Here is a 20,859-nt window from a genome sequence, read left to right on the forward strand (position 1 = left end):
TCTTCTTCAGCACTCTGGGCAGAAGTGGTATAGGCTGAAAGGCGTACAACAGACCGCAGCTCCACTCGCGACGAAAAGCGTCTCCGAGCAAGTGCTGCCTTGCAAATTCCAAAGCGCACAACTGAAGACATTGCGTGTTCTCTTCTGTGGTGAATAGAACTAACCAAGGCTCACCCCACTGCTGAAAGAGACCTTGCGCCACGTCCGAGTTCAGACGCCATTCGTGATCCATCATGCACCGGCGGCTGAGTTTGTCCGCCCTGGCGTTCAGGCAACCTGCCAGGTGTTGAACCACCAGGGACACGCCCTGGTGTTCCAGCCATTGCCAGAGGCGCAGAGCCTCCTGACAAAGGGTCCACGACCCCACCCCTGTTTGTTGCAGTACCACATGGCGGTGGTGTTGTCCGTGAACACCTGCACTATACAACCCTAGACAGAGGGAAGGAAGGCTTTCAGTGCAAGCCGGATCGCCCGCAGCTCCAGAAGCTTGATATGGAGCCGAGACTTCACCGGAGACCAGAGGCCTCTGATCTCCCTCTCTCCCATGTGGCCCCCCCATCCCAGGAGAGACGCATCAGTCACCACTACGTGCTCCGGTTGGGGTAGGGAGAGAGATCTGCGGCTGACCAAACCACGGTCCGTGAGCCAACTCTGCAACTGTCTCGCAGTGCCCTCAGAGATGCTGGGCGCACTGAAACTTCAGGTCCCACTGCAGAGCCCACATCAAGCCGCAGCGTCAACCTGACCGAGACTTGGGATAAAGGCTGAAAGATCGGAATCAGAGCCTGAATATCCCGAACCCGCTGTTCGGGAGGATAAACCCGAAACTGCGCCGAATCCAGAACCGCTACGATGAAGAGGAGCATCTGAGAGGGACACAGGTGTGACTTCGGCACATTGATGGAGAACCCCAGCAGGAGCAGGAGGTCAGCTGTAGTCTGGAGGTGGCTGACGACTGTCTGGGGCGAGCCCTCCTTCAACAACCAGTCGTCGAGATAGGGGAAGACTGACACCCTTAATCTGCGCAGATGAGCTTCGACCACCGCCATCACTTTCGTGAACACCCGAGGAGTGCTTGTAAGGCCTAAGGGGAGCATGGTAAACTGAAAATGATTGTGGCCTACCGTGAACCGCAGGTAACGCTGCTGGGCCGGCAGGACGGGGATGTGAAAATATGTGTCCTGCAAGTCCAACGCTACCATCCAGTCTCCGGGGTCTAGGGCAGCTAAGCCATGAGTCAGTCAGCATTTTGAAGTTCTCCTTCCGGAGGAAACCGTTGACGTTCCGCAGGTTCAAGATAGGGCGTAGGCTCCCTTTGCCCTTCTTGGGAACCAGAAAGTAGTGGGAGTAACAACCACACCCTACTTCTGGCCCAGGAACGCGCTCGATGGCTCCCTTGGCCAAGAGGGCCGTAACTTCCTCTTGCAGAAGTTGCAAGTGATCCCCCAACACCCGGTGGTACTGCGGTGGCATGGCTGGAGGGGTCGCCTCAAAGGGGAGGGAGTAGCCCCTTCGGACGATTTGCAGCACCCACCTGTCGGTTACCAAGTTCGCCACCGTGCTGGATGCTAGTCTGCGGCCCGTGGCTGGCAGGACGTGAGGGGGCGCCCCTTCCATGGCCACGAAAGGAGCGAAAGGCAGAAGTTTGCTGGCGCTGGTCCGACAGGCCCAAGGAGGTGGCCGTAGCCCTGGAGTCATTGAAACGCTGAAGTGCACTGTCTGCCTTGTCGCCAAAGAGACGACGGCCATCAAACGGCATGTCCATATGTGTGTTTTGGACATCAGCCGAGAAGTTGGCGGACCTCAGCCAGGCGTGGCGGCGAACCGCCATCGTGGTGGAAATCGCCCTGCCTAGCGAGTCCGTGGTATCCAGCCCACATCGAATAGAGTACCGTGCTGCATCTCGCCCTTCCGCAAGGGCTTGAGCGAGTTTTGCCCAGGCCGCCTCCGGGCAGTCTGGCAGCATGTCCGCAACCGTGTCCCACAGAGAGTGGGTGCAACGGCCCAAATGGTAAGCGGTGCTGACCGACCGCAACCCCAAACTAAGTGAGGAGAACAGCTTCTTACCGAACTGGTCATACCTTTTAGATTCCCGATCAGGAGGGGAAGTCGGTAATGTGGTCTGGGAGTTAGAGGCCTGGATAACCAGGCTCTCGGGGGTGGGGGTGGGTGGACAGGAAGCTAGGGTCTCCCGGGGCCAGGCGGTGGCGTTTGGCCATGTTCCGATCTACAGGGGGGCCTGTAGCGGGTTTGGACCAGGTGCCCAGCAGAACGTCAGTAAGGGCCTCATTAAACGGCACTAGAGGCTCCGAAGAGCATGCCTGCGGTTTGAGGACCTCGGTGAGGAGATGAGTCCTCACGGCCGCGACGGGGAGCTCAAGAGCCAAGGCCTTGGCCACTCATCAACACCTCGCTGTAAGCAGCCCCCTCCTCCGTTGCCATGGTAGGAGGGGAGACAAATCCAGTGTCAGGCGAAGTGTCCAGACCACTGGCCTTCCATAGCTCAAATGCCCAGTCCTGATAAGACTGGCACTCCTGTGTCAGAGGGTCCTCAGACCCCTCCCAATCCTCCTTGCCCCCCAGCTCTTGATAGTCAGGTCTAAAGGATGGGGACAGATCATAGTAGAATTGCTCTTCTCTCAGCGTCGAATGCGGCGTTGAGAGACGCCGGTCCGATGCCGGATCCGAACCGAGGACGACGTCGAGGGCGACACCATGGGGGTGGGCGCCGGCAGAGGGGTCGTAAGGTCGACTAGCGGCGACCCGGATCCGGACCCGGATCCAGTGGGGATCTGCAGCGTCGGGACCGGAGTCGTCGACGGCGCCGGGACCGAAGCACCCTACAGCGCCGGGGCCGAAGCCATCGGCGTGCTAGGGCACCCAGACGGACACGCGGGGCCCGGAGGCACATCAGAAGGGCCCGTCGGAGGGGAGCGATTCCTCATGGCTACGAGGAAGGCGCTGATCTCCAGCAACGCGTTCAGCCCAGGGACCGGCGGGTATGGAGCTGGGCGCGGCGCCTGCGGCTCCGGCGGAGCTGCGTTGGCGGTGTCGCCCGAACCCCTGGCCGCATCGCACGAGCATCGGGGGGTGGCGGGGTGGGGAGTCGGAAGAGCGTTGTCATCTCTTCGACTTCTTGTGCCTCTTACCTGAGGACTTGGAGCTCGACGATTGGTGTTGACTCGCCGAGCTGTGATGACTGTGGCCCCGCAACCGGTCCCGCTGTGGTAAATAAATAAATAATACCTCTATTTTTGACTGGATATAACAATAACAGATAGCTCAATAAATAAGAGTCAAGATTCGAGGTAGTAGGAGTTTGCAGGTTTAATACAGCATAAAGGACAGGAACAGGACAACCTGCACGGGCAAGATCTGGGATGGCTAGCCAACAGGGGGGCCCCGACAGCTGTCGGGCAGGAGCTGGAATGAGCGCGCTGTCTTTTAATAACAATACACAAGTATATATACTAAAACAATTGCATTACAGTACATACAGTAGGCGGAACAGTGGGTGGGGCCTGTAACAGTCGCAAGAGATAAGGATGAAAGTGGGTGTAACAGGAGGCGTGTACATAGACATGTGATGTAGACGTAACAGAATATGTCATAAACGGGGCGGAAACATGGAGGGGGCTACCTAAGGAGCCGGGACCTCTAACCTAGTGGTGCGCGCAAGCTGGCAATGACGTGTAACTAGGGAGAAGCTGGGGGCTATGACTTCTGAGCTAGAAGGTGAGACGAAAGTCTGGAGAGTCAGAGCGACATGTACCTAAACACTATCTAGTATCTGATGTTTAGAGAACATGTTGATAGAATCCAAAAGTTATCAGGGCAAAGGCTAACAGACACTAAGACTGGTGCATGCATTATTCTACATGTAGTGTGTGTTGAGGAATATTAAATGACCATAAATACAGTATTTCTCTTACATGGAGACGTAAAGGCTAGACGATGACTGAAACTATTGATGCGATTCAGTAGCTTAGGAATGCAGGGAAGGAGAGCTGGACTGATAACTAGAATCATAACATACTCTTGGCAGACTGGCAGGCAGAGCCAGGCCGAGCCGGGCACTGTGAGGCAGGAAGTAAGTGAAGGGTCAGGGATATAGGTGGGGGCTGTATCGCTCCTCAGCAAGGGTTCAGAAAACAGGAGCTGAATCTGAGTCCGGGCCCTTTTGAGGCCTAGAAACGGGGACTTTACAATAAAATAACGTGCACACTGAGAAACGTGGCAACGTAGCTTTACATAGGCCTAATACTCGTAGCTTTCACGAGAACTGGAAACTGGCATACTGGAGATGGACACAACTGTAATTGCGTCTTTAATCGATCATGGGGAATACATATGCATATTAATCATGCACATACAACATAAGATGGGGAACACGTAGGGACACAGAACATGGCAAAATTTACTTTTCCACATTCCCTCCTTGTCACTACGTTTCCATCAGGAAACATCAATATTCATGATACCATCTATCATTTCATACAGTATCATTTGCTCGTCTCGAATTTTCTTGGAACGGGATCTAGGACGGGACTTGGGACTAGGAATACAAGAGGTAGCACAAATGCCGCAAATCGCAGGGCCACATTGTATACAGAGGCAGCAACTGAATATGATCGCTACTGCAATACCTAGAAATGACAATATTTTCCATCCCCAGACAGAAATAATACTCCAAAACCAACCGGACCATGTCCAGGTGCCTGGATTCTGGTGTAACTGATGGGCAATTTTATGAAGTCTGGTTATAGCTGAATAAACAGACGGCGCGTTATTAGGAATGAAAATGCAGCAACTAGATCCGATGACTCTACATGCTCCTCCTCTATCGGCCAGTATGACGTCAAGAACGAGACGATTTTGGAGCACGACAAATCTCATAGCAGATTGCTCTTCGGTTAAGTTACCTAGGGCAGAGGCAGTCTCATTCACTACTGCTTCAAGAGTTCTTGTTAACCTACGGATTAACTTACTATTCTGGATAGGTCCTATAAAGAAGAAGAAACCTCTATTGAAATCTGTATACTGTTCTAGAGCAGTTTCAGTTTGATCGACAATCGGGGATTCAATCTCCCTTCTATGTCTAATGTGTACTAGATGTGTGTTTCTATGATAATCAGATGGGGCTAGAAAAACTGGTGGCAGTAGGAAGGCAATGTAACAGGTTCCATCCCAATCGAGGGGCAGACGAACATATGCGGTCTGACCACAAACAAAATAAGAATGACGTGAAGCTTTGAAAATAGATTTCCCACTGTCACTATACTTGACAATAGTAGTACAATCACTATGTCCTACATGTATGGAACCATTATTTCTGACACAATTCGCCTTTGACTGGTAATACTGAAATAGCAGGTAAGTCTGGAGTAGGATCAGACTGAACATTCAGGACCATGAATTTCGAAGAATAATTACCTAAATTATAAACTTCATTTTCTAGGTCTAACCCTGTTCTGTGGGGAAGACCTTGCTTGTCTGGAAAACATGTACTGTTCAAAAAAGACATATCTGTTGTGGATGACGTTAACATGGACCAGGCTCCACATGAGCCATTATGTGAAAACGGATAAGGAAACAGTGGCAGAACTCCCTTCGGTGTCTGGAAAGGGGGGAGTCGACCACACACCCAACAATTAGTGGCATTGCTGGTCTGGTGTGAATAGTGTAACATACGGATAAATGAATTGTTGCGCATAGCAAGACGATAGGATAGTTCGTGAGGAGGCAGATCACTAAATGTGTGCTCTACTGTAGCATTAGAATACTTATTTACATGAGAAATTGGAAAACATAAATGAAATGCATAGCTCGTGCAGGTAACCATCAAGCTGAGAAACAATATAAAACTTAGAAAAACGATACATCGGATTGAGTTTTGACTAACTCTCTCACTATGGGGGTCTATTTCATACATGTCAGATACCTGTCTAACCGTTTCACCTAGGGGAGGACTTAGACAATTAAACTGGCTGACTTATTTTACTAGACCGTAGCTTACTTTTATACTCCTGCTGTGGAGTTTTCTCTAACAGGGGAGGCTTTGAATCAATGTCATTTGCGGGACAGTCCTTAAGAATAGTTTCTTGGCAGTCTTTAAAATCTTGACAATCCTTGGAAAAGTTCTTGGAAACAGTTTTTAGTCCGTGAAATTTCTTGACGTGTGACAGATGCACCCACCCCTTCCTGCCTTCCAACTTGACGACAGTACGGGTGGTCAGGAGGACTAACTTCGGCTCCTTCCAGCGAGGCTCCAGCGGACTCGAACGATCAAAATTGCGGACGAGGACCAGGGTGCCGGGAAGGATCTCGTGTGGCTTGACTTCAGTATTGTCGGGAAATGCGGCGGCAACCTGTGAACGACAAGAGTGTAGGGCAGACATCAAGGAAGCTAGGTAATCTGTCAGCATATTACTGGAAACATCTGTAATACTTCGGGGTCTGGGTGTACCCCACACATTCGGGGGGCGGCCGAATACGACCTCATAAGGGGACAGACCTGATCTGGAATGTGCGACCATGCGCATATAAAATAGGGCGACTGGCAGAGCTACTAGCCAGTCTACACCTTTCTCTTTACAAACTTTGGCGATGCGGATTTTTAGGGTCTGGTTATGTCTCTCTACGAGACCGGCTGCTTCTGGATGGCGTACACAATGGAACTTCCACTGGTACCCTAGTAAAAGGGAAACGTGCTTCATTAATTCAGATGAGAATGGCTGGCCGTTATCAGAATACACGACCCTAGGGAGTCCATAACGGGGGAAATATTCACGAACCAACTGCTTGGCAGTGGTCGCGGCTGTGTAATCTGGGACTGGATATGCTTCTGTCCACCTGGACAAAGCGCATACAACTACAAGGACATACTTGAAACCTCGACATCGCTCCATCTGAATATAATCCATCTGGAGGACTTCAAAAGGGTGGTCAGGGGGCTGGAATCCACCTTGTTCCACCCGGACACTTTTACCTGGATTGAATTGACAACATATCATACAAGTACGGACTTTCTGCTTGGCTGCAGCTCGTAAATGCTTGTTAAACCAAATGTTCTGGATACTGTCTAACATGGCTTTTTCTCCTAAGTGTGCAGGACTATGTGCGGTATTGATAATGACTTGAACCATTGAGTCGGGGAGAAACCATGTGGCTTTTCCCTTCGTCACCCATCCCTGATCTGTCTGGACCCCTCCTTGTTCGGACCATTTCTTGATTTCTTCGGGAGTAGCATGTAACTGGATATCTATGACATCTTGAGTAGGGTCCTTAACTGTCATACAAGTAGTCTGTTCTAGAGTCGATGTCGGTGTCTTGTTAACTGGTATGTCTGGTGTCTGTGCTGTAAGCTTGGCTGTTCGATCTGCTAGATCATTACCTTGAGAAATAATGTCAGTAACTTTCGTATGTGCTTTGCATTTCATGATAGCGATAGCTGTTGGTAAATGTATTGCATCTAACAGAGCTTGAATAAGGAGACCATGCTGAATCTTGGTTCCATGAGAAGTCATGAAACCTCTCTCCTGCCAGAGCACTCCGAAGTCATGTACAACTCCGAATACGTAGCGTGAATCTGTGTAAATATTAACTTTCAGGTTCTTGGCACGTATGCAGGCTTGTGTCAGAGCAACTAGCTCTGCTGCTGGAGCAGACAGGGTGTCAATACGGTGTGTTTCAATAACTTCAGTGTCAGTAGTCACTGCATACGCGGCTACTAGTTCTCCTGTACTCGTTCTCATACATGAACCATCCACATAAAGTGTCAGGTCGGGATCTGGTAATGGAATATCTGTCAGATCTTGTCTTGGCTTTGTCATAGTGTTAACAACTTCCACACAGTCATGTGTGGCAGGATTTGAAGTAACTGACGGTAACAGTGTAGCAGGATTTAGAACGTTGCAGCGTCTGATTTCTATGTGTGGCTGGAACAGTGTCAGTTCATAACCTGTCAAACGTGCAATTGTCAAGTGCTGGGTCTGTGTTCGGTTTAAAAGAACTTCCACGGAGTGTGGAACTTGTACTGTCAGGGAGTGTCCCAATACTATGGAATCACTTTGTCTGATAGCTAGTGCTGTGGCTGCAACTGACTTAAGGCACGCAGGCAGAGCCTGGGCTACTGGATCTAGTGTGCTCGAAAAATAAGCACAGGGCTTGTACTGTCCGGCTTGATCTTGTGTGAGAACAGATAATGCTGTACCATTACGTTCTGTGACAAAAAGTGTAAAAGGCTTACTGTAGTTCGGTGTAGCTAGAACGGGAGCTTGGCATAAGGCTTTCTTTAATTCATTAAAACTAAGTGTATGTTCAGATGTCCAAGGGAGGACAGTCGATACGGCTGCCTCCTGTGTCGTTAACTGTATCAGTGGCTTGGCTAGAAATGCATACTGAGGAATCCATTGTCTGCAATAAGAAGTAAGGCCGATAAAAGCACGTACCTCCTTCTGTGTCTTGGGCTGAGGAAGACTCGCTATTAACTGGATACGATCGGGTGTCAACTGCCTACCCCACTTGGACAGTAAGTGGCCTAAGTAGATCACTTGCTGGACACAGAATTGAAGCTTTGAAGGGGACACCTTGTGCCCCATCTCGGCTAGGAAATACAGGACTGTAAGTGATGCTCGCTCGCAAGCACGTTCAGAACGGGCTGTGATCAGTAGATCATCGACATACTGGAGCAGGGCAGTGTCAGTTGGCATGTGAATGTTGTCTAGTTGTCTCTTAAGTGCTTGACTGTAGATGCTAGGACTTTCTGTGAAACCTTGAGGAGCTCGTGTGAATTTATAGCTCCTTCCATTTAAACAAAAACCGAAAAGGTACTGGCTGTCTGGATGAATGGGGACACTGAAAAATGCGTTTTTGAGGTCTATGACTGTGAAAAATGTAGCCTCAGAATCAATGGCTGTCAATAGAGATGAGATATCTGGAACAACTGGGTACTGGGGAATGATACATTTATTGAGTTCTCGAAGGTCAATCACTAATCGATATACTGGGGGTGCATTTGGATCAGTACGTTTCATGACTGGAATGATAGGAGAATTACATACATTGGAGTCAGTTTCTACAACTACTCCTTGAGCCATAAGCTCGTCAATAATTTTGGATAAGGCTGCTACAGCCTCAGGTGGCAATCTGTACTGTCTGATTCTTGGCAGGACTATACCTTGCTTGAGAGTCACACGATGGGGTGTGATTTGCATAAAACCAACATCAGTTGGACCTTGCGCCCATAGATGCTGCGGAACATTAGACAATCTCGGATCAAAATCTCGTAAAACATAGTGACCCTTGAAGTCACGTAAAAACAAACGTATCCCCTCTGGGGAACAGCAAATAACTGCACCTAATTCTTTCAGTGTCTTAATACCTAACACATTTTCTGGACATGACTTCGTAAGCAATAGATCAGTAGTTCGGGACAATGGACCTACTTCTAGAGTAACTGGCTTTGATATCTCGTTTACAATAGGCTTTCCTGAAAATCCAAGGGAAACATTTCTAGAGCCTGAGAGCGGAGCCCCTGGAACCTCGTTGTGACTAATGGTAGTCCTACTTGCCCCTGTATCAATCAGAAACTTTCTGTCTTTCCCTAATACTTGACTATGAACATAGGGACCTTCTTGATCTACAGGAATCTCGATGAGAGGCAAGCCTACCTCCCTCTCTAGGCTGTTTCATGAATACGCTTGATACTCTGTCTGTGCATACTGGTACATCTGCTGTGTAACATGCTGTGTTGCAGCAATAGGCTGCGGTGCTGGAACTGTCTGTTGTGCATTCTGTGGCTGAGAAGTCTGTGAAACTTGTTCTTGTCTAGGCGGACGTGGTCTTTCTTTAGTTTTACCAGTGGCTATGTTGTGTTTCAGAACTGCACACTCGTTTATAAAATGACCTGGCTGTTTACAATAATTGCATGTCCCTTTAACGGGAGCTGCAGGATGACTGGCTTGATTCGGACCCCTCTTCTGACTGTCTTGAGGAACAGATTGTGCAACTAGTACTTTCATTTTCGTGTCTTTCATACGTCTCCTTTCGTGTTCTTGCTCTTCTCTGATTCTATTCTGGTGGTACTGGAGCATCTGGAGCATTTGGGACGGACTATTAGCTTGCCAGGTACTCTCGACTTTCAAAACTCGATTTCTAACTTGTGGATTTGAATTCTCGACTAGTTTAGTAACAAAAAGATGAGGGTATGACTCACTACTCGTCTTCAAACCACTGTTTATTATAAAGCATTTCTCAAATCTGGAATAAAAATCACTAGTGTCTTCGTCTTGTTTCTGTTTACAGGCTGAGATTGCATCCCAGTCTTCCTTTTTAGTGGCTAATAATCTAGGCAAAACTTGTATTAATAATTCTGGTAATTCTTTACATTTGTCTCCAAGACCGGTACCTGGTACTCGTATCTTATCTTCAGCTTCTAGAGCTGTCCAATCGATCTTTTTCTCTCCCACCTCCCAATCCTTTTCCTTGAGTTTTTCGTATATGCCCGCAGGCAACAGGACTTTTAACATTTTAATAATATCTGGATACGTGTATTCTCCCATACGGAGCATGTCTTTTAATTCTCGGTGGAACCCTGCTGGATCTTTGTCGTGACAGGGAATTAATTTCTTCATCTCTAAGAGTTCCATCTTTGTAACTGGGGTGTAAACAAATACTCGTTGCATTTCACCACCCGTTGTCCTAACTGGGTGTACTTCTCGTAACGGATGCTGTCTGTCTATGTAAAACGGTTTACTTTCTGGAGGTGAGACATGAACAAAATGCGGATTCAGAAACGTTCTATATTTGTGGCGCTGTTCTAGAATGACACTAATTAAATCGGTACCTAAACCTTTCCATCTATACTGGAGTAACTCGTTCAGGATATCATGTAACGGACCTGGATCAGAATGTTGACCCTCATACAATGTAATGAGGTGTTGGATCATATACATACCCACCAGTCGCTGCTCGGCTGGGGGCAGTTTCAGAAACATTTGTGCCACTATTTCGTCTGGAAAAGTGGTAGAATCAGTAATCCATCGGACTGCTGATCGGGCTAGTTCTTGTTCATGCATAGTACCTAATTCACTATAACCGATTCGTGATTTCAGAATTTGATCGGTAGCTTGAAATACTTGTTCTAGAGAACCTTGTTCCGGTGCTGGAAGATGAAAGACTATCTTGTGTTCTAGGCGTAAATGTCGGTCTGGAATTCTAGATTTACCCACATACGCTATTCTGGCGGGATTCTCGTCGTCTACCTCTTCAGTAGAAGAGTCATTTTCTTTCTCGCTTCCTAGAGCTTCTTTGCGTTGTTCGTGTAACCTTATTATTTCTTTACGTATTTTCTTGTACATACTCTCTATACTATTGAGTGTCTTGTGCTTACCCTCGGCTATGTTATCACTCCACCTTGTCAGAACTTTCATTTCGACCGGATCTTTAGTCGGGGAATCTTGTTCCCGTATTAAACAATTGATCAGAAACTTTAATAACATGAACTGGATCTCAGCTTTTCTGAGAGACATGACTTCAGCAATACTTTCTGGATCTTGTCCTGTACGAATGAAACGATACATTCTGTCTAGATCTTCTTTCATATTCGGTAGGGTGACCAAATACTCGGACACCTGTCTTATACGTACGGAATATATAACCATACTATCCTCGCCTGGGACTGGATCATAACAGCATTCAGTAAGAAGTCGCCTGATTTCTGCAATAGTCTTATATTTGGGCGTACGCTGTAACGCACGTTCATGTAACTCGACTGCTCCTAAACGTCTACTTGGCGGCGGGGTACCAGGAGGACCTCCTCCCGCGGCCCCTAAACTGGAATCGTCGACTGATACTCTTCGTGCTGGCAGAGTGACTGAAGTAGCGGGAATTTGTACTACGGGCTGGACCGGGGGTACCGTAACAGGTGTTGTAACAGGTGCCCCGGTGGCTGGAGGACCATGAATTACATTATTTACAGGAGCTGGTGGAACAGGATTTGCATATTCTGGGACTGTGTCGTCCAAATAGGACGAGAGAAAAATATCAGCTGCGGTCGGTTTGTGACGTAGCTTGGTCGGAACTAAGGGTGGCGGAAAATTACATGGTGCTTCCGGGGTTGCTTTTGGCAAGCCCTCGGCAAGAAGAGGATACATACCCTTAATGAGGGCATTCCTCTGTCTGTCTGACTGTTCGGTTTTAACTCGTTCACCTATTTCGATTAATTCCCTTTCTTGGGCTCTTTCTAAGGATTCTCTACTTAATTCTGACTTTCTGATTTCTTTTTCGGTTCTTTTATGAGATTCTTTGCGCCATAACTCGATGGCATCTTTCTGTGACTGTCTGGCTTTCTTTTTCCATAATACTTCTTCTACTCGCATGATGCACTCGGCATCCCATGTACCCGATACGGGCCATCTATACTTTTCTTCTAACTGTTTGGTGTACTCCACCCACAAATCTAGATACAATATGGCACTTATGCCATGCTTTTGATACATAAAATGACCTGGACTGTCCCTAGGCGGGACAGGAACTGCTTCTTCTAACAGACCTTTTCTAGTTTTTAACTGACGTAACTTGGAAAACAATGGCATGACTGGGCTGGAGTCTAGACACAATACAATACACAATGAACACGATGATTACACCACTTTCATACCACGACATTGAAATACATGAATGACATTTAAAATAACAGTTCGGACAAAACACTACCTGGAATACTGAAAACAGAATACATGAATTTCTCGAGAACAGAACGGACTAGAACAGAAACTAGATGCACTGCTAAAACAGTACGAAACTTACCGGTCTCATAAAGAGACACGTCAGGACCCGCATCCACCTAAGTGGACACTTCGTGTTGGATCTGCGTACCCAAACCCACGGACCAGAGACAATGCAATTGACCCTGTCTAGATACTACCCCAGCAACGGTACTAACCGGGCAGCAAGAACGGAAGGCCTCAGACTGGACTGGACTGCTACGACGCCGGACGGACGAACTTCGGACTTCAGTTACGGGTGGGCCTCCGGGTACCTCGGACCTTGGACTCTCGGCTTGGGCTCTGGTCGGGACTCGCCGCGTTCCTCCACCGCCTCGTCTGGATGCTGGACCGCAACCTCCGTCTCCTCCGTGGGCCTGAGGGATACTTGAAGCAGAAATATCTGCACGTGCACGGTATGGTTCCGTCACGGCTGCAGAGGATCAGGGGGCTTGCGTGGCTTCACCGGCGCGTGGGGAAAGGGCAAGTCCCTGTTCGGGCGCCATTATGTGGTAAATAAATAAATAATACCTCTATTTTTGACTGGATATAACAATAACAGATAGCTCAATAAATAAGAGTCAAGATTCGAGGTAGTAGGAGTTTGCAGGTTTAATACAGCATAAAGGACAGGAACAGGACAACCTGCACGGGCAAGATCTGGGATGGCTAGCCAACAGGGGGGCCCCGACAGCTGTCGTGCAGGAGCTGGAATGAGCGCGCTGTCTTTTAATAACAATACACAAGTATATATACTAAAACAATTGCATTACAGTACATACAGTAGGCGGAACAGTGGGTGGGGCCTGTAACAGTCGCGAGAGATAAGGATGAAAGTGGGTGTAACAGGAGGCGTGTACATAGACATGTGATGTAGACGTAACAGAATATGTCATAAACGGGGCGGAAACATGGAGGGGGCTACCTAAGGAGCCGGGACCTCTAACCTAGTGGTGCGCGCAAGCTGGCAATGACGTGTAACTAGGGAGAAGCTGGGGGCTATGACTTCTGAGCTAGAAGGTGAGACGAAAGTCTGGAGAGTCAGAGCGACATGTACCTAAACACTATCTAGTATCTGATGTTTAGAGAACATGTTGATAGAATCCAAAAGTTATCAGGGCAAAGGCTAACAGACACTAAGACTGGTGCATGCATTATTCTACATGTAGTGTGTGTTGAGGAATATTAAATGACCATAAATACAGTATTTCTCTTACATGGAGACGTAAAGGCTAGACGATGACTGAAACTATTGATGCGATTCAGTAGCTTAGGAATGCAGGGAAGGAGAGCTGGACTGATAACTAGAATCATAACATACTCTTGGCAGACTGGCAGGCAGAGCCAGGCCGAGCCGGGCACTGTGAGGCAGGAAGTAAGTGAAGGGTCAGGGATATAGGTGGGGGCTGTATCGCTCCTCAGCGAGGGTTCAGAAAACAGGAGCTGAATCTGAGTCCGGGCCCTTTTGAGGCCTAGAAACGGGGACTTTACAATAAAATAACGTGCACACTGAGAAACGTGGCAACGTAGCTTTACATAGGCCTAATACTCGTAGCTTTCACGAGAACTGGAAACTGGCATACTGGAGATGGACACAACTGTAATTGCGTCTTTAATCGATCATGGGGAATACATATGCATATTAATCATGCACATACAACATAAGATGGGGAACACGTAGGGACACAGAACATGGCAAAATTTACTTTTCCACACCGCGACCGGTCCCTTGACCTCTCCTGGACCGGGACTGTGAACGGCGCGGGCCGACTGCCGGAGCTCGAGGCACTTACGGGACCACTCCCGCCTAGCCTTCGACGTCAAGGCCCGGTAGTCAGGGCACGACTTGTCATCGTGGTCGGCCCCAAGGCAGTAGAGGCACCGATGGTGGGGGTCGGTAACCGACATCAGGCTGTTACAGTCGGCACAGGGTTTGAACCCGGGCATCCCTGTCGGCACCGAGAGTCGTATCGACTTGAAAAAGGATCCAAAAGAGATCGAAAAGTTAGTCAAAAATTGACTAAGAAGTAGTGCTTTTTCCGGATCTACGCTGGCTGGCGCGGAAAAAAGAAGAACTGACGCCAGTGCGCGAGGGCGGCGTCGAAGTACTCCGACGACGTCATCCAGGCACCAACGGCGCAGACGACGGACGCGGAGCCGCGGACGACGTCTACCGACGGGCAGGAGTACTGCTACGCAAAACTTTCCGGATCCAGTCTGACGCCTGGGGATATTCTAAGGTAAGGAATCTAACACTAACCTGTTTCTTTCAGATCTTGGCACCAAGGATCCCAAATACAGCTGCAATTTCTGAGAAAGGCACTAAACCTTCCAAAAAGACGATCAGGTTGGAGTAGGACTGCACATTAAATCACTTCAAAGTACTATAAAGCAAATACAATTCTATAAGGCGTGGCTTGGTTAAGAGACAAAAACGTGCATAAAACAATGAAACCAATATCAGGCAATGATACCTGGATAACAATTCTTTCCATTGAACATCCTTTCTTGGCACCTGCCCCCAGTGTAGAGCTTGCACTGAATGAGGTCCACAGGTTTAAAAGTTTTGTTCCACATGTTAATAAACTGTAAGGAATACAAGAAAAGGAAAAGTGAAAAGACAGCAACACAGTTAAAAAAACAACATTTATGATTTTAATTACTCAGTAAGGACCAGATGTATCAAAGTATTTTGCATTTGTGAATCGCAAAATTCAGCGGTTTGCGAATGCAAAATGGTGTTTCATTATGTATGAAAGGCTTTGTATTTGCGATTTAGGTAATTGCAAGTTAACTGCAAATGCAAATTAGGAATTGCAATTTGCGAATCCCTAATGCACATGTAAGAAGTCTTTCCTAAATGGAAACTGTGCATTTAGGAAAAGCTAAATAATATCAACTTAAAGCTAGTGGTAAACATATGTGAATTTTGAAAAATGCACAAAAATACATTTTTCAAAGTGCCATGTTGCGCACACTTGCCCCTAGGACATGTGTGTGCTTTACATGTGCACAATTTAAATATTGGGGGTGCTGGGGGGCTTATTGTGCTTAGCATAATTGGGGCTCATACAGAGCATCGTCAGCAGCAAACAAGTGAAGGGGTCCATATGTAACGTCAACACTACTACTGATAGTTACCATCATAGATCAACTGATAAATAAGCACATTTAACACAAAGACTTGAGCTACTCGTATACAAATTAAAAACTGGAGTCGCATATAATGCATGTTTAGTGAACGTACGATCTGAATGCCAGTTGACATGGGGAACAAACACCACTTAACTGTGCTCCGATATTAAGATACGGTTCAACCAAAAATGAAATCCAATTCGGATTGAAACGCCAAATGAAGTTACTTTATATCAGAGGCAACCCCGACAGTTGCTGATGAGTACCTTAGAAACTATAAGAAAGCTCAATGAAGCTTAATGTGGGTTTAATATGAACATAATGTACATTTCCAACTGTATATTTTTCAAGAAAATGAATAGGGGGCCCCAGCAACAACGATTGGCTAAGTGGTGATCTGAACACATGAGAGGGGGGGTGGATGACAACAAACCAGCTCCAGATCCAGATGAAAAGTGTGAAATGGACTGGGTCTCCTACAACTGATCAAAAGTTCAACAAAGCAGAACACATACTCGATATAATTCAGACCATTAACATTAAAAATGATGAATCAAACACCACTATGGACACTCTATAATTACTCTTCACCTCGTAAACCTTTGGTATTATCCTCAATCCCACAACAAAGTCTAGCAAATACATCCCAAAGACGTCAATGAAACATAATCTGATGAACTTTGCAAAGCAACCAAACCAAAATCTTAGGAACAAAATGACCAACAGTGATATTTAGAGGTTAGATACCTCAAAAAAGCCTCGTTCTCAGCGAGTAGGTTGTTAAAAAAACAACAGGGTTCTCCTATATTTCAACATATAGCTGAATTACAAACATTTACTTTCTGATAGACAATGTTTTCATCCCTCAAACGTCAATGGCATAAATTCCAGTCCAAGATGTAAAGAAAGGTTACTATAAAGGTACGTAGACAGAGGTACAAGCATGGCAAAGCCAATAAGTATCCCTCATGGGAGTCTCATTGGCATTGTCAAATTCTTTTCAGTATGATGTACAGCAGCACCTACCCCTGGGCGCTCTAGTGATTCCTTCATTTAGGGGATGTTGATTGGCGACACAGACCACCCACAATTATGCACAATGTCCCTTTGTGAGTATTTGTATGTGTGGTAGCATTTGCCTATCGATATGCTGGACCAACAGTCCTTATTTTGTCTGTATCACTAAAATGTATCAATAAAGATATGTGAAAACATACCAAAAAAAGTCCCCAAGGGACACCTTCCCCTTTGTGAAGGTTTGCACAAAGGGGACACAGTGGTTCGTTTTTCGTTTTGTAAAGCATCTAGTTTTCCTTTAAGGAAAACAGGCTGCTTTACAAAAAAAGATTGCTTTATTTAAAAGCAATCACAGACATGGTGGTCTGCTGATCTCAGCAGTCCACCATCCCCGTGATTCTTGCGATTCCTAGGGGGTCGCAAATTGCGACCCACCTCATTAATATTCATGAGGTAGGTCATTTGTGACCCCCTAATTGCGACCCACCTCATTAATATTCATGAGGTAGGTCATTTGTGACCCCCTAGGAATTGCAAAAGGTGTACTATACACCTTCATACATTGCATTTTGTGGTTCCCTAATTGAATCGCAAATAACTATCTTGATGAATCGGGCCCTAAATTTCCAAACAACTGCAGCACCGCTTTATTATTCCCAGGCAAAGAGTGCAAAAAGCAATGGTAAGCACGCTTTTCTTTCAGGTGCTTTAGAAAGTAGGGCTTCAAATTAATCCATGTATTTCAAAATGTTAAAGGTTTCACAAGGTTCTATGTTTTTAGCAGGGTTTGCCACCCCTATAATGCCCGATTATTCATTAAGAAGTGTAGAGGAGTTTGTTTATTAAGACTTTTGATTATAGTACGGTTACTTTATTAATCCATCAAACAGTACTGATAGAGTGCGAGGTAATGGGATGTGAAAGAGGGTTATGAGATGTGTGTGAGTGAAATACACAGATTTTCTATTCTTAAAATAGTCTAACATAAGTCCGTAAGACACACAGTACATGGGATGACACTACATAGCCTGCAATACTTATTTAAATTTAATATGTGATTTATAACAATTACTGCATAAAAACGACATGTTTTTAAACACTGGAAAAAAACGGTGTTTGTCTATTTTGGAGGGTAGGCAGTTGAATAAACACAGATAAGCACTGATTTCAATAATTTTGGAAAACACTTATGAAAAACCATTGATGCCACACAACAGAGAAAACAGGACAGCCTAGGCATTATCAACAATAGTTCTGTGTTTTAACATGTTTGCTGAGCTATTTGCAGTGGAGCTATGGTGGGCTCCAAGACAGATACAGTAAAGGCTTCTATGAAGGCACATTTAAAGTTAATATTCAGAAACTGCAGGTCCTGCACAATACTGTAGTAAGGTTAATTTAAAGATATTCTGATTAGTTATGTCTTAAAAATAAACTTCAGAGCTGCCATCCAAAAGAATATGTTACTTACCTTCGGTAAAGTCCTTTTCTGGTAAAAACTCGATCCTAAGAAATTTGATAGTAACTTCCTCGCCCATAGAACAGAGGTGTTGTGTGGCTGCATGTTGGATCTGTACTTCCCCAGATGTGATGTTTGGGTCAGTTTATCTGTGCCACTTCCACATGCTGGTGCCAGTTTCTTTCTGATCTCGGTTTACGCCGTCGGACTTGGAGCACATAGAAATCAGAAAATGCCAGGGTGCAGATTCCTAGATTAGGATCTTGTTAATGGACGGTATGCGTCCATTTCACAGAACGAGATGGAGGGTGGGTCGTGCGGAATGTGCGGTTAGATAGAGTTGTAGTGTAGTTCCTATATTCCCAATAGGCTCTGCGCATTGGAATAATATAAACAGCAGTGTAGACGTAGGACTGAGGTCGACTAGGTCTCTACTGACTATATTAGACTTAATTAGTTTTGCAAGCTAGCTCAGAGGTCTCTAGAAACGTTCTCGAATAAACAAGGAGGAGTTTAACTTCCCTGGATAGACAAGAAGGGATTAGCTTCTGACAACCATAAACATGACAACTTTGCTCCCTCAGAATAAGAGTGTATCTCTAGAATCGTGTGAAAACAATAGACAGCTATTTTACTCAGTCAATCGTGCATACTTAGTTTCACCAGAGTGCAGAGAAATAGAGAGACGGGCGTTTTCAATAAAAGGAGTTATTTATTGAGCAGTCTTCTTTCTCATGCAAGAGAAATGAATTGCCACAATTGCAATACTTAGTATAAAGTAAAGTGCGTACAGTAAAAGGAGTATTATGAAATAATACTGTAAAAGCATTGATATGGTTTCTTAGCCATATGATACTTTAAAATGGATAAAATATATACATACATAAATACATTGACTAACGTACTCAACTGGTGCTTCTAAAAACGCCTACCCCGGTGTACCTGACCCAAGCCTAATACGTGGGAAGGAGTAAGTAAGTAGCAGTTTAAGTTAAGTTGGTTTTGCCAAGAATCTGAATCAAGAATTCTCTTTAAGGGTTTAGGCCCAGATGTAGGTAAAATAGATTTACCGATTTTTAATTACCGAATTTTACCGATTCGGTAATTAAAAATCGGTAAATCTAAGGGGTGGATATGTAGGAACATCCAGATGTTCCTTTTACCGAATCGGTAAAAATCTGTATTTACCGATTCGGTAAATACCGACCGGTAATGCCCATTCATTCCTATGGGCTGGAATGAATGGGCATTACCGATTCGGTATTTACCGAATCGGTAAATACCGAATTCCACAAGGGTGCAGGGGGTGTCACTTTGACACCCTCTGGCACCCCCAAAAGAGGCTCGGGTGCCATGTGGCAGGCATACCTGCCCTAAGGGCAGGTCTGCCTGTCATATGGCACAGGTGTGCATGCACACATGTGCATGCACACCGGAATCGGTATTTTACCATCAAATATATTTGATGGTAAAATACAGATTCGGTAAGGGTTGTGGGACTCAGAAGAGTCCCACCTACATATCAAAATTATCGAATAGGTAAAAATACCGATTCGGTATTTTACAGATTCGGTAAATTTACCGATCAGTAAATTTACCGAATCTGTAAAATATGTGGCCCTACATACCATTTTGTAAATACCGGTCGGTAACGGCCGAAAATACCGATTTTCGCCCGTTACCGACCGACCTACATCCGGCCCTTAGTCCGCTCCGTACCTGGGTAATAGAAAGCAGGAGGTCTGGTATCTCTCTCTCAGGACTCGATAGCCCAGGCAGCCCGCAAGGGCAGCTGGAAACACCGGAGCTGGATTTTCTCGGCTGGAGAAAAAGACAGCGTCTTTCTCAGTGCGTCAAAAGGGAGGGGCGGCGTCCGTGGGCTCTCGCTTCAGCTGGGCTCTCGGGCAAGTAGATAGCGGCTCTGCTCCAAACCACCGTGTGTTTGCTTAAGGCAACGTTGGTATATTTATACCTGAAAGGTGCCGGGTTTGACGTAAGGTTGGACATAAGACGTCAATAAAGATGTCACTAAGAACTGGCCGTTCTTTCAGTGTTCGCAGGAGTTCTGGGACAAATCAAAACAGAAGCATGGGGATTTCCCAGGTTGAGGAGGTTTGTTTTGTTTAAAGAACCCGTTGTACTCTCTAGGAGCCTGGGGAAGTAGCCTTGCTTAATTTGGACTGCATGGGCTACGACTAAAAATGGATATGATTCTTATGCCTTTCTAAGGATATTATTTATTATAACCACATAAGGGCATAAATCAGGAATATCGAATTAGGGTCCTAGATAGAAATACAACGAACACTCCACGATCTAATTTCCCTCGTTACTAAAACTAAGCAATAGTAAACATATAATGGTGCATGTGTGTTCCAACCCACCCCAAAATACATAATTCGCATTTGAAATGGTATATGGTAAATGCACGAAAAGGAGTATTGGTACAGTACGCTTTTCAAGCAGTGGTATCATTCAGTT

At 46.1% G+C, this 20,859-nt stretch overlaps 1 protein-coding gene across 2 annotated transcripts in view; it reads right to left on the reverse strand.

Annotated features, from left to right (window-relative positions):
- The window catches only part of PIK3C2A (phosphatidylinositol-4-phosphate 3-kinase catalytic subunit type 2 alpha), a 1,158,716-nt gene that overhangs the window by 683,637 nt on the left and 454,220 nt on the right, over positions 1-20,859 (reverse strand). For both annotated transcript variants that reach the window (XM_078681042.1, XM_078681043.1), the window contains one exon: positions 15,242-15,353. In XM_078681042.1, coding sequence (XP_078537168.1) covers positions 15,242-15,353 — 112 coding nt within the window. The remainder of the gene's footprint in view (positions 1-15,241; positions 15,354-20,859) is intronic.

The sequence above is a fragment of the Lissotriton helveticus genome, chromosome 3_1, assembly GCF_964261635.1.
Source record: "Lissotriton helveticus chromosome 3_1, aLisHel1.1, whole genome shotgun sequence".
Taxonomy (NCBI): domain Eukaryota; kingdom Metazoa; phylum Chordata; class Amphibia; order Caudata; family Salamandridae; genus Lissotriton; species Lissotriton helveticus.